Source organism: Cherax quadricarinatus, chromosome 93 (assembly GCF_038502225.1).
Source record: "Cherax quadricarinatus isolate ZL_2023a chromosome 93, ASM3850222v1, whole genome shotgun sequence".
Lineage (NCBI taxonomy): Eukaryota > Metazoa > Arthropoda > Malacostraca > Decapoda > Parastacidae > Cherax > Cherax quadricarinatus.
This window is the reverse complement of record NC_091384.1, coordinates 10,863,452-10,878,017: the sequence shown is the minus strand read 5'-3', so window position 1 is coordinate 10,878,017 and position 14,566 is coordinate 10,863,452. Positions and strand designations below refer to the sequence as shown.

The 14,566-nt window shown below is 39.4% G+C and overlaps 1 protein-coding gene across 6 annotated transcripts in view; it reads left to right on the top strand.

The window, feature by feature from the left end:
• The window catches only part of Drep2 (DNA fragmentation factor-related protein 2), a 285,668-nt gene that overhangs the window by 190,589 nt on the left and 80,513 nt on the right, over nt 1–14,566 (top strand). For all 6 annotated transcript variants that reach the window (XM_053798008.2, XM_053798009.2, XM_053798010.2 and 3 more), the window contains one exon: nt 5,244–5,548. In XM_053798008.2, coding sequence (XP_053653983.1) covers nt 5,244–5,548 — 305 coding nt within the window. The remainder of the gene's footprint in view (nt 1–5,243; nt 5,549–14,566) is intronic.

The following is a 14,566-nucleotide window of genomic DNA, read 5'->3' as shown; positions in this document are numbered from 1 at the left end:
CCACTGACTGTGTCACTGTGCCACTGACTGTGTCACTGTGCCACTGACTGTGTCACTGTGCCACTGTCTCACTGTGCCACTGACTGTGTCACTATGTCACTGTCACTGTACCACTGACTGTGTCACTGTGCCACTGACTGTGTCACTGTGCCACTGTGTCACTGTGCCACTGACTGTGTCACTGTACCACTGACTGTGTCACTGTACCACTGACTGTGTCACTGTGCCACTGACTGTGTCACTGTGCCACTGACTGTGTCACTGTACCACTGACTGTGTCACTGTGCCACTCACTGTGTCACTGTGCCACTGTGTCACTGTGCCACTGACTGTGTCACTGTACCACTGACTGTGTCACTGTGCCACTGAGTCACTGTGCCACTGACTGTGTCACTGTGCCACTGACTGTGTCACTGTGCCACTGACTGTGCCACTGTGTCACTGTGCCACTGTGTCACTGTGCCACTGAGTCACTGTGCCACTGACTGTCACTGTGCCACTGAGTCACTGTGCCACTGTGTCACTGTGCCACTGACTGTCACTGTGCCACTGAGTCACTGTGCCACTGACTGTGTCACTGTGCCACTGAGTCACTGTGCCACTGACTGTGTCACTGTGCCACTGTGTCACTGTACCACTGACTGTGTCACTGTGCCACTGACTGTGTCACTGTGCCACTGACTGTGTCACTGTACCACTGACTGTGTCACTGTGCCACTGACTGTGTCACTGTGCCACTGTGTCACTGTACCACTGACTGTGTCACTGTGCCACTGACTGTGTCACTGTACCACTGACTGTGTCACTGTGCCACTGACTGTGTCACTGTGTCACTGTGCCACTGTGTCACTGTACCACTGTGTCACTGTACCACTGACTGTGTCACTGTGCCACTGACTGTGTCACTGTGCCACTGACTGTGTCACTGTACCACTGACTGTGTCACTGTGCCACTGACTGCGCCTCTACTCCAACAGAGCTCTGAGATGGTGAATTATTCTTTGCATTTCCTGCCAGAATTATCTTCTTCCAGGCAGTAAAAAATCTCTTTCTAATGTATTGACTGTAACTACCATGGCCAGTTTCAAAAGGCCTGTGAGACTCTAGCTCCTGGTCCCCTTCAAGTGGTACGCAGGGTAGTTTATGTTGTAACATTGTCTTTCAGGGACTGATGAAATTTACAGAATGTAGAACAACACATCCCTTCGGTGCTGAAGTTTGGATGTTTTATAAGGGAACTGTATATAAAGGAGCTTTATAAGGGAACTGTATATAAAGGAGCTTTATAAGGGAACTGTATATAAAGGAGCTTTATAAGGGAACTGTATATAAAGGAGCTTTATAAGGGAACTGTATATAAAGGAGCTTTATAAGGGACCTGTATATAAAGGAGCTTTATAAGGGAACTGTATATAAAGGAGCTTTATAAGGGACCTGTATATAAAGGAGCTTTATAAGGGAACTGTATATAAAGGAGCTTTATAAGGGACCTGTATATAAAGGAGCTTTATAAGGGAGCTGTATATAAAGGAGCTTTATAAGGGAACTGTATATAAAGGAGCTTTATAAGGGAACTGTATATAAAGGAGCTTATAAGGGATCTGTATATAAAGGAGCTTTATAAGGGACCTGTATATAAAGGAGCTTTATAAGGGAACTGTATATAAAGGAGCTTTATAAGGGAACTGTATATAAAGGAGCTTTATAAGGGACCTGTATATAAAGGAGCTTTATAAGGGAACTGTATATAAAGGAGCTTTATAAGGGAACTGTATATAAAGGAGCTTTATAAGGGAACTGTATATAAAGGAGCTTTATAAGGGAACAAACAGTATATAAAGAGCTTTATAAGGGAACTGTATATAAAGGAGCTTTATAAGGGACCTGTATATAAAGGAGCTTTATAAGGGAACTGTATATAAAGGAGCTTTATAAGGGAACTGTATATAAAGGAGCTTTATAAGGGACCCATATATAGAGGAGCTTTATAAGGGACCTGTATATAAAGGAGCTTTATAAGGGAACTGTATATAAAGGAGCTTTATAAGGGAACTGTATATAAAGGAGCTTTATAAGGGAACTGTATATAAAGGAGCTTTATAAGGGAACTGTATATAAAGGAGCTTTATAAGGGACCTGTATATAAAGGAGCTTTATAAGGGACCTGTATATAAAGGAGCTTTATAAGGGAACTGTATATAAAGGAGCTTTATAAGGGAACTGTATATAAAGGAGCATTATAAGGGACCTGTATATAAAGGAGCTTTATAAGGGACCTGTATATAAAGGAGCTTTATAAGGGAACTGTATATAAAGGAGCTTTATAAGGGAACTGTATATAAAGGAGCTTTATAAGGAACCCGTATATAAAGGAGCTTTATAAGGGACCCGTATATAAAGGAGCTTTATAAGGGAACTGTATATAAAGGAGCTTTATAAGGGAACTGTATATAAAGGAGCTTTATAAGGGAACTGTATATAAAGGAGCTTTATAAGGGAACTGTATATAAAGGAGCTTTATAAGGGACCTGTATATAAAGGAGCTTTATAAGGGAACTGTATATAAAGGAGCTTTATAAGGGAACTGTATATAAAGGAGCTTTATAAGGGACCTGTATATAAAGGAGCTTTATAAGGGAACTGTATATAAAGGAGCTTTATAAGGGAACTGTATATAAAGGAGCTTTATAAGGGAACTGTATATAAAGGAGCTTTATAAGGGATCTGTGTATAAAGGAGCTTTATAAGGGATCTGTATATAAAGGAGCTTTATAAGGGAACTGTATACAAAGGAGCTTTATAAGGGAACTGTATACAAAGGAGCTTTATAAGGGAACTGTATACAAAGCAGCTTTATAAGGGAACTGTATATAAAGGAGCTTTATAAGGGAACTGTATATAAAGGAGCTTTATAAGAGAACTGTATATAAAGAAGCTTTATAAGGGATCTGTATATAAAGGAGCTTTATAAGGGATCTGTATATAAAGGAGCTTTATAAGGGAACTGTATATAAAGGAGCTTTATAAGGGAACTGTATATAAAGGAGCTTTATAAGGGAACTGTATATAAAGGAGCTTTATAAGGGAACTGTATATAAAGGAGCTTTATAAGGGAACTGTATATAAAGGAGCTTTATAAGGGAACTGTATATAAAGGAGCTTTATAAGGGAACTGTATATAAAGGAGCTTTATAAGGGAACTGTATATAAAGGAGCTTTATAAGGGAACTGTATATAAAGGAGCTTTATAAGGGAACTGTATATAAAGGAGCTTTATAAGGGAACTGTATATAAAGGAGCTTTATAAGGGAACTGTATATAAAGGAGCTTTATAAGGGAACTGTATATAAAGGAGCTTTATAAGGGAACTGACTGTATATAAAGGAGCTTTATAAGGGAACTAACTGTATATAAAGGAGCTTTATAAGGGAACTAACTGTATATAAAGGAGCTTTATAAGGGAACTGACTGTATATAAAGGAGCTTTATAAGGGAACTAACTGTATATAAAGGAGCTTTATTAGGGAACTAACTGTATATAAAGGAGCTTCATAAGGGAACTAACTGTATATAAAGGAGCTTTATAAGGGAACTGACTGTATATAAAGGAGCTTTATATGGGAACTGACTGTATATAAAGGAGCTTTATAAGGGAACTAACTGTATATAAAGGAGCTTTATAAGGGAACTAACTGTATATAAAGGAGCTTTATAAGGGAACTGACTATATAAAGGAGCTTTATAAGGGAACTAACTGTATATAAAGGAGCTTTATAAGGGAACTAACTGTATATAAAGGAGCTTTATAAGGGAACTGTATATAAAGGAGCTTTATAAGGGAACTAACTGTATATAAAGGAGCTTTATAAGGGAACTGTATATAAAGGAGCTTTATAAGGGAACTAACTATATAAAGGAGCTTTATAAGGGAACTGACTGTATATAAAGGGGCTTTATAAGGGAACTGACTCTATATAAAGGAGCTTTATAAGGGAACTGACTGTATATAAAGGAGCTTTATAAGGGAACTGACTGTATATAAAGGGGCTTTATAAGGAAACTGTATATAAAGGGGCTTTATAAGGGAACTGACTGTATATAAAGGAGCTTTATAAGGGAATTAACTGTATATAAAGGAGCTTTATAAGAGAAGTGACTGTATATAAAGCTTTATAAGAACTGACTGTATATAAAGGGGCTTTATAAAGGAACTGACTGTATATAAAGGAGCTTTATAAGGGAACTGACTGTATATAAAGGAGCTTTATAAGGGAACCGACTGTATATAAAGGAGCTTTATAAGGGAACTGACTGTATATAAAGGGGCTTTATAAGGGAACTGTATATAAAGGGGCTTTATAAGGGAACTGACTGTATATAAAGGAGCTTTATGAGGGAACTAACTGTATATAAAGGAGCTTTATAAGGGAACTAACTGTATATAAAGGAGCTTTTTAAGGGAACTAACTGTATATAAAGGAGCTTTATAAGGGAACTAACTGTATATAAAGGAGCTTTATAAAGGAACTGTATATAAAGGAGCTTTATAAGGGAACTAACTATATAAAGGAGCTTTATAAGGGAACTGACTGCATATAAAGGGGCTTTATAAGGGAACTGTATATAAAGGGGCTTTATAAGGGAACTGACTGTATATAAAGGAGCTTTATAGGGGAACTAACTGTATATAAAGGAGCTTTATAAGAGAAGTGACTGTATATAAAGCTTTATAAGAACTGACTGTATATAAAGGGGCTTTATAAAGGAACTGACTGTATATAAAGGAGGTTTATAAGGGAACTGACTGTATATAAAGGGGCTTTATATGAGAAGTGACATAATCAGGGTGTTGATTCCCTTACCGATTAAGACATTAGTTGAAATGTTCACTGACTGATCAAATCTTTGTATCAATTTGTTACACTGCAACACTTGTGCAACATTTGGGAATTTTTATGGTGGAAACATTTTGCCAGCTGGTGGTTTCTTCAGTCCAGTACAGAAAAGAACAGTTTAAGGTGAGGAGGAATTTCAGGGGATCAGTCCCTCACCCTAGAATCAATGCGTTTACTTCATCATTCTTAATTCACAAAATTTGAATAACACATTTGTAAACAAACCCATCATTCTTGGTAAACAATATAATAGATTGCCAGATATTGCCCAAGAGTTTCAACTTGTCTGTTCTTGAAACCATTTCTGCAAATTCTGTTAAAGTTGACAGTGAGATTGATGTTTTGCAGGTACATCATCGCCCCGGAAGCCGTCCGCCACTGCCACACGGATGATAGTCAGCGGTGTCGGTGAGAGTGCCATCCAACGCCATGAATACCTGGTAGCCCAGCCCTCTGTAGGCTCCACACCCTCACCGGCACCAACCATCTCTCTCAGCGGTGCCAAGTCGCCGGTGCCAGCAGCCGGGGCGGCAGGCCAGGCGCCGGTGGGCACTGTCACCACTATACTGAGGGACGGAAAGAAAGAAACGCTCATAAATGACATTGGTCCCTCTATCTCCACTGTACCACTGCCATCTGCTCCTCATCTACAGGTCAGCCATCATTTAACCCTCAGTTACATTCAGCTGTTTTGCCTCGTACTGTCTGGAATGCTTTCAAAGGCATGTAAATGAAGAATTAGCCACATGTGCACCACCTGGATATCTAGATATCAAAATACCAAGGTGCTTCATGTGTCTTATTAACATGAAAGACACTCAGGTGTTGTACATGTGTCTTATTCATCAATAAAGACACCCAGGTGTTGCACATGTGTCTTATTCATCAGTAAAGACACCCAGGTGTTGCACATGTGTCTTATTCATCAGTAAAGACACCCAGGTGTTGCACATGTGTCTTATTCATCAATAAAGACACCTAGGTGTTGTACATGTGTCTTATTCATCAATAAAGACACCCAGGTGTTGCACATGTGTCTTATTCATCAATAAAGACACCCAGGTGTTGCACATGTGTCTTATTCATCAATAAAGACACCCAGGTGTTGCACATGTGTCTTATTCATCAGTAAAGACACCCAGGTGTTGCACATGTGTCTTATTCATCAGTAAAGACACCCAGGTGTTGCACATGTGTCTTATTCATCAGTAAGGATACCCATGTGTTGCACATGTGTCTTATTCATCAGTAAGGATACCCATGTGTTGCACATGTGTCTTATTCATCAGTAAAGACACCCAGGTGTTGCACATGTGTCTTATTCATCAGTAAAGACACCCAGGTGTTGCACATGTGTCTTCTTCATCAATAAAGACACCCAGGTGCTGTATATGTGTCTTATTCATTAATAAAGACACCCAGGTGCTGAAAATGTGTCTTATCAAGATATGTGTGTGACTTTTCGTGTAAATGGGACTGAGAAAGTTTGTCTAAAATTTAATATTCCGTGGGAAGACCTTCACAGTAGCTGCTGTTCAATTGTTGATGGACTTGTTCAGACACAGTTACAAAAAATGACACAATATAGAGGAACTTTATAAGAGAGTTGACTGTATAGCAGTTCCTGGACTATTAACACACACACCCGTACCTCTGATTTGTTTTGGTTTAACCTTTAAACTGTCCATGTAGATCTGTTATTGGTGTCAGGGTCCCTTGTGTAGATCTATGTTTGTAGATGAATGGTTCAGAGAACCGACATGTTGATAAATTAGACACATGTGCAACTCTTGGGTATCTTTATTGAAGAAACGTTTCGCCACACAGTGGCTTCATCAGTCCAGTACAAAGTAGAAATGGGTAAGGAGAGGAGTTTAAGGTAATCAGTCCCCCAGCCTGGAGTCGATGTGGTCAGTCCATCAATCTATTCAAGATTGATGGACTGAACACATCGACTCAAGGTTGAGGGACTGATTACCTCATTCTCCTCCTGTTCTTCAAGATTCTCCTTTGTATGGACTGATGAAGCCACTGTGTGGCAAAACGTTTCCTCAATAAAGATACCCAAGAGTTGCACATGTGTCTAATAGATCTATGTTATTGGTGTAAGGGTCCATCATGTAGATCTACATCATGAGCTCAGCTCACTCAGATAAACTGAGAGCAGTAAATATTGCCTTAGACATGAGAGAGTGGGTCTGTGTGGTGAGTGTGCATGGTATAAAAAAAATTCTGCCCTACACTGTGCATGATGGGAAAACAAAACTCTGACCAAGTGTTTAAGATAGCAAATTTGAGTTGTTTTCTAGGATGGTTTGTATGGTTTTATTGGCTTCTTGGTATTGTTTGATAGCTTTTGCGAATAAGAATTTTTTTAAAGAACTTCAGAATGTGGCCTGTTACCATTCATTTCTTATGCAACAAGATTTTTGGATCCGAGTTATTTAAAGTTTTAGAGTCTAGGGGAAATAATTTCAACTGGGAAACTCCATAGAATAATATTCAAATTTATTAAAGTATTTAAATACAATACTTTATCTTCTCTTTGTAGTTAATGTAACTTAATACTTTGTACAATAAATTTACCATATACATTTAGTTCAAAATCATGGAAATGTCACATTAATAAGGAAGTTTAATTATTCTTCCTGTAATTAAGTCTTCATTAACATTTACGTCTTTGTCTTAACAAGACTGTAAACTCAAAATACAAAAGGTACAATATTTGGCAAGACCTTTGAATCTGGCCGTAAAGTATCTCTATGGATTACTGAACTGACCAAGAATATAAATATCAAAAGAATCTTTCAGAGCAATGAGGAACAAACTGAGTCAGCTCTAGAGTCCAATTCTCAAAACCATTCAAACTGTACACCGTAAGAGCCAATATACGATCAGTTGTCAGGGCTAGAGCAGGGAGCAGACTGACTACTTGCCAGTCTGTTGACGCGTCGTCAGGTTGGATCAGCTGACCCAAACGTCAGCCAGCCAGACATAAACAATTGAACAATTCACCGGATGGTTCCGAGACTTAAACTCTATATACACAAGAAATCCTACCTAACAATAATAATAAAATAATAGTGATAATAACAAAATAGTGATAATAGTGATAATAATGATAATAATGATAATAGTGATAATAGTGATAATAATGATAATAGTGATAATACCATGGTATTTTTCATATATTAACAGATAATAATATAACGCCGAAAGTCTCTATTTTAGCTATAAACGGAGACTTTCACGCTATAATATTAAGTGATGAACATATTCTCTTACAATAGTTAAATAACACAGGATGACTAATTTCGAAGATATAACAATAGCATTGAAAACATATTACTGAAATAGAGATGATTTTGGTTGGTTCTGGGATTGGATGAAATTGACCTCAAATGGCAGAAATATTTGATGATTTTTGACAATTTACACCTGAGGATAAGTATGGCTGCCTACAACCCCAGTCTGTTTTATGTTTTGTTTTTAATAGGTCTGATTAAGTTATTTTCTGGTTATATTTTATTATCCAAGAAACAGGGTATATTTTCGATTTTTTGTGATTATGAATTCAAAATGGAAAAGAAGGGTAATATTGGAGAGGCCTGAGGACATAATTAATGAACAGAGGAAATGTTGCTTTAGTGCCAGCAATGTCTACATTGTTAATCTTGGACTCTGTTTTCAAATTGTAGTTTTTAATTTTGTGTAAAATTGGCCAAATTGCTGAATTCTGGACAGTTTATAGGGTGGTTCTGATAGTTGAATGGGCAGTTTCTTGGGCTAAAGCAACAGAATGGAAGACATACTAGGAAAACAGTTAAGAATTTGGTCAAAGGATAGTGACATTTTTTTAAAATAGGATTCAAAGTAGGCAAAATCACCCAGTGCTTAAATCGCTCCCGGACCGCTAACTTTGCACCTGCATAATTTCCTAAGTTTTCCACCAAATTCAATAATTTTGATGTCATTACCTTTAGATAATTATTCTCTACTATTTCTGAAGAAAAAATATATATACAGTAGACCGTCAATTAACCCTTTGACTGTTTCGGCCATATATACATGTATATGTCTTGCGAGCCATTGTTTCAGATGCATATATACTCAATAATTCCAGCGACTTCAACTCAAGCAGGAGAAAGCTGGTAGGCCCATATGTGAGAAAATGGGTCTGTGTGGTCAGTGTGCACAGTATAAAAAAAATCCTGCAGCATGCAGTGCATAATGAGAGAAAAAAAACTCCGACCGTGTTTTTGGATTAAAACACCGACTTTGAGGTGTATTTTCCTATAGTATTTATGGTTGCATTCTCGTTTTCTTGGTCTCATTTGATAGAATGGAAAACATATTATAGAAATAGAGATGATTTTGATTAGTTTCATGATGAAAGCGACCATGAAATTGAGCTCAAATTAACAGAAATGTTCGATTTTTACCAATGTTTTACAGTAAGCAAATCACACCACACTTCCAATACACGTCAACTGGGGAGTCTAATATTCTTTCACTAGTGCACTGACATTATTTATACCATTTTTACAATAATGCAGTAGTCTGCATAACAGTAAATCTTCAATTTTTTATGTGAATAAAAAATCAAAATAGAAAGCAAGAGTAATATAAGAGGGGCCTGGAGACGTAACTAATGAACAGAAGATATGTTATTTTAATGCCAAGAATGTCTGCATTGTTTATTCTGGACCTTATTTTGAAATTGGCATCTTTTTTAATTTGCATGAAATTGGCCAAATTGCCATTTTCTGACCACTTTATTGGGTAATTGAAATCAGTAAATGGGCAGTTTCTTGTACTCAATTGATAGAAAAAATGGAGTTCTAAAGAAATAGCTATGAGTTTGGTCAACTGGAACAATGGGATTTGCCGAAAATAGGGCTCGAAGTTGGCAAAATCGCCAATGCATATATATCGCCGAGATCACTATCTTCGTGGAAGCGTAATTCCGTACGTTTTTGACCAAATTTCATACTTTTGGTGTCATTACCATCGAGAAAAGATTCTCTTTCATTTCATAAGAAAAATTTTTTTTTTCCAAAAATTTTTCGACACCCAGAAACACTTCAGGATTTGGGGATGCAGCAGACACAGGGTTAAGACGGTAGTTATGTTTGTGAAAATGGCATCGACAAAAATGTCTTAAGCAAACTGAAGAACATATGAAAAAAATAGGGTTATGCTCCTTGGACCCCAAAAATGGCAAACAATTTTTTCTTTGGGTCTCCATACTGTAAGCAAATAATAACGATAATGTAATTGTAGTTGGTTGTAATGATGTATTATTTTTAATGCATTGCTTAAGGCCACAAATGTTACATAAATAATTTCTTTCTTTAAACTGTGGATGCTGGTGTTTGTCGATAATTCTGAACAGAGTGGAGAAGGATGTTGTGGCTCTACTGGGCTCAGATGGATGGTTGTGGTTTGTTTGCTGAGGTGGATGGTTGTGGCTTGTTTGCTGAGGTGGATAGTTGTGGATTGTTTGCTGAGGTGAATGGTTGAAGCTCTGGCACTAAAGTTGATGGTTGTACAGGAGTAGTGAGAATTTCTGTAATGCATCTTTGGTCTCTTTTACCCTGCAATAGTTTATACAGCTGATGGTAAGGCATCATCAGCTCCTCCAGGCCCTCCCCTCAAGGAAGGTTCCTTCATGCTGATGAGGGGCTCTTGATCTAGGGAATTGGATCTGTGCTCCAGTTCCCTGAATTAAGCTGGAGCTGAAGAATCCTATGGGTTTAGCACTTCCCTTTGATTATAATAATAATCCTCTAGGCAGTAGAAGAGAATATCAAAGTCAAATATTTATTTCCACACGAAACAATGTTTGTACAGTGATGGGTAACATTTAATTGTACTTGCAGAAAGTTCATAGTTATGCAGAACATTTTAGGCAAACTTAAGCTTAACTTAAGACTACAATGGCAATAAATAATTATGTATTTGCGTATATATATATCAACATTAAAGGTATACAAACAACAAATTTAGGAATTACAAATACAGTGAACAAGCAGACAATTATTTCTTTAAAGTCGAATTATGATTATAAGTCATGAGAATAAGTGTTTAGCATATTAATATATTTTTAACAAATTTATCATATTTAAATGTTGCTAGGATTTATTAGGGAAAGGAGATTTACAGTAGCTTTGAAGCTGCTGCCAGACAACACACTGTACCAGTCTTCAGTCTACTGCCAGACAACACACTGTACCAGTCTTCAGTCTACTGCCAGACAACACACTGTACCAGTCTTCAGTCTACTGCCAGACAACACACTGTACCAGTCTTCAGTCTCCTGCCAGACAACACACTGTACCAGTCTTCAGTCTACTGCCAGACAACACACTGTACCAGTCTTCAGTCTACTGCCAGACAATACACTGTACCAGTCTTCAGTCTACTGCCAGACAACACACTGTACCAGTCTTCAGTCTACTGCCAGACAACACACTGTACCAGTCTTCAGTCTACCACCAGACAACACACTGTACCAGTCTTCAGTCTACTGCCAGACAACACACTGTACCAGTCTTCAGTCTACTGCCAGACAACACACTGTACCAGTCTTCAGTCTACTGCCAGACAACACACTGTACCAGTCTTCAGTCTACTGCCAGACAACACACTGTACCAGTCTTCAGTCTACTGCCAGACAACACACTGTACCAGTCTTCAGCCTACTGCCAGACAACACACTGTACCAGTCTTCAGTCTACTGCCAGACAACACACTGTACCAGTCTTCAGTCTACTGCCAGACAACACACTGTACCACTCTTCAGTCTACTGCCAGACAACACACTGTACCACTCTTCAGTCTACTGCCAGACAACACACTGCACCAGTCTTCAGTCTACTGCCAGACAACACACTGTACCAGTCTTCAGTCTACTGCCAGACAACACACTGTACCAGTCTTCAGTCTACTGCCAGACAACACACTGTACCAGTCTTCAGTCTACTGCCAGACAACACACTGCACCAGTCTTCAGTCTACTGCCAGACAACACACTGTACCAGTCTTCAGTCTACTGCCAGACAACACACTGTACCAGTCTTCAATCTGGTATAAACCTTGGTAATAAATACCGACAAGTTGGTTTAGAAAGACACATAAGCAAACACTATAACATTTATTAGAAAACGTTTCGGTCCTGGGACCTTGATCACTTCTGATCAAGGTCCCAGGATTTGCCTTCCATGAATCCGTGCTGGTTGGCATTTATACTCCTGTTCCGTTCCAGGTGCTCCACCACTCTCCTCCTGATAATCTTCTCCATAATTTTGCATACTATACACGTCAATGACACAGGTCTATAGTTTAGTGCCTCTTTTCTGTCTCCTTTTTTGAAAATGGGAACTACATTTGCCGTCTTCCATACCTCAGGTAGTTGCCCAGTTTCCAGGGATGTGTTGAAGATTGTGGTAAGTGGTACGCACAACATATCTGCTCCCTCTCTAAGGACCCACGGAGAGATGTTGTCCGGTCCCATTACCTTTGAGGTATCGATGTCCCTTAGCAGTTTCTTCACCTCCTCCTCATCTGTATGTATGTCGTCCAACACTTGTTGGTGTATTCCTTGTTGGTGTCCCCATCTGGTCTGTCCCCCCAGAGTCCTTCCTGTCTCTACTGTAAATACTTCCTTAAATCTCGTGTTGAGCTCCTCACATACCTCTTGATCGTTTCTTGTGAGTTCTCCACCTTCTTTCCTCAGCCTTATCACCTGGTCCTTGACTGTTGTCTTCCTCCTAATGTGGCTATACAGCAGTTTCGGGTCAGATTTGACTTTCGATGCTATGTCGTTTTCATACTGTCGCTGGGCCTCCCTCCTTATCTGCGCATACTCGTTTCTGGCTCTTCTACTAATCTCCTTGTTTTCCTGGGTCCTATGCCTCCTGTACCTTTTCCATTCTCTGTTGCACTTAGTTTTTGCCTCCCTACACCTTCGGGTAAACCAAGGACTCGTTTTGGTCTTCCTATTATTTCTGTTTCCCTTGGGAACAAAACTTTCCTCTGCCTCCTTGCACTTTGTTGCCACATATTCCATCATCTCATTTACTGATTTTCCTACCATTTCTCTGTCCCACTGAACCTCCTGCAGGAAGTTTCTCATACCTGTGTAGTCCCCCCTTTTATAGTTTGGCCTGTCCCCTTCAGTGTGTGTGTGTGTGTGTGTGTGTGTGTGTGTGTGTGTGTGTGTGTGTGTGTGTGTGTGTGTGTGTGTGTGTGTGTGTGTGTGTGTGTGCTCACCTATTTGTACTCACCTATTTGTGGTTGCAGGGATTGAGTCTTAGCTCCTGGCCCTGCCTCTTCACTGGTTGCTACTAGGTCCTCTCTCTCCCTGCTCTATGAGTTTTATCAAACCTCGTCTACATCACTACATCCACTACATCACTTTCTAGATTATTCCACTGCCTGACAACTCTATGACTGAAGAAATACTTCCTAACATCCCTTTGACTCATCTGAGTCTTCAACTTCCAGTTGTGACTTCTTGTTTCTGTGTCCCCTCCCTGGAACTTCCTGTCTTTGCCCGCCTTGTCTATTCCGTGCAGTATTTTATATTGTGTGTGTGTGTGTGTGTGTGTGTGTGTGTGTGTGTGTGTGTGTGTGTGTGTGTGTGTGTGTGTGTGTGTGTGTGTGTGTGTGTGTGTGTGTGTGTGTGTGTGTGTGTGTGTGTGTGTGTGTGTGTGTGTGTGTGTGTGTGTGTGTGTACTCACCTAGTTGAGGTTGCAGGGGTCGAGTCCAAGCTCCTGGCCCCGTGTGTGTGTGTGTGCGTGTGTGTGTGTACTCACCTATTTGTGGTTGCAGGGGTGGAGTCTTAGCTCCTGGCCCCACCTCTTCACCGATTGCTACTGGGTCCTCTCTCTCCCCGCTCCATGAGCTATGTATGGTTCCTGCCTCCACTACATCACTTTCTAGGCTATTCCACTACCTGACAACTCTATGACTGAAGAAATACTTTCTATCTCTCTGACTCATCTGTGTCTTCAACTTCCAATTGTGACCTCTTGTTTCTGTGTCCCCTCCCTGGAACATCCTGTCTTTGTCCACCTTGTCTATTCTGCGCAGTATTTTATATGTCGTTATCATGTCTCCCCTGACCATCCTGTCCTCTAGTGTCATCAGGCCGATTTCCCTTAACCTTTCTTCATAAGACATTTCCCTTTGCTCTGGAACTAACCTTGTCGCAAACCTTTGCACTTTCTCTAGTTTCTTGACGTGCTTTATCAAGTGCGGGTTCCAAACAGGTGCTGCATACTCCAGTATGGGCCTGACGTACACAGTGTACAGTGTCTTGAACGATTCCTTATTAAGGTATCGGAATGCTGTTCTCAGGTTTGCCAGGTGCCCATATGCTGCAGCAGTTACCTGGTTGATGTGTGCTTTTGGAGACATGATTTTAATTAGTTTCACAACAATAAATACCTTGAAATTGAGCTCAAAGTAGCAGAAATGTTCAATTTTTGCCGATGTTCAATGAACTTTCTTGTGTAAGTAAAGATGGTTAACTTTATTAAGTGTATTTTAACCTAACCACTCTGTAATCTGGCAAACTCAGTAATCCGGCACACTACAAGTCCCAATGATGCCAGATTTGTGATGGCGGACTTATATTAATCTTGAAGTTTGTAGATGAATGGTTC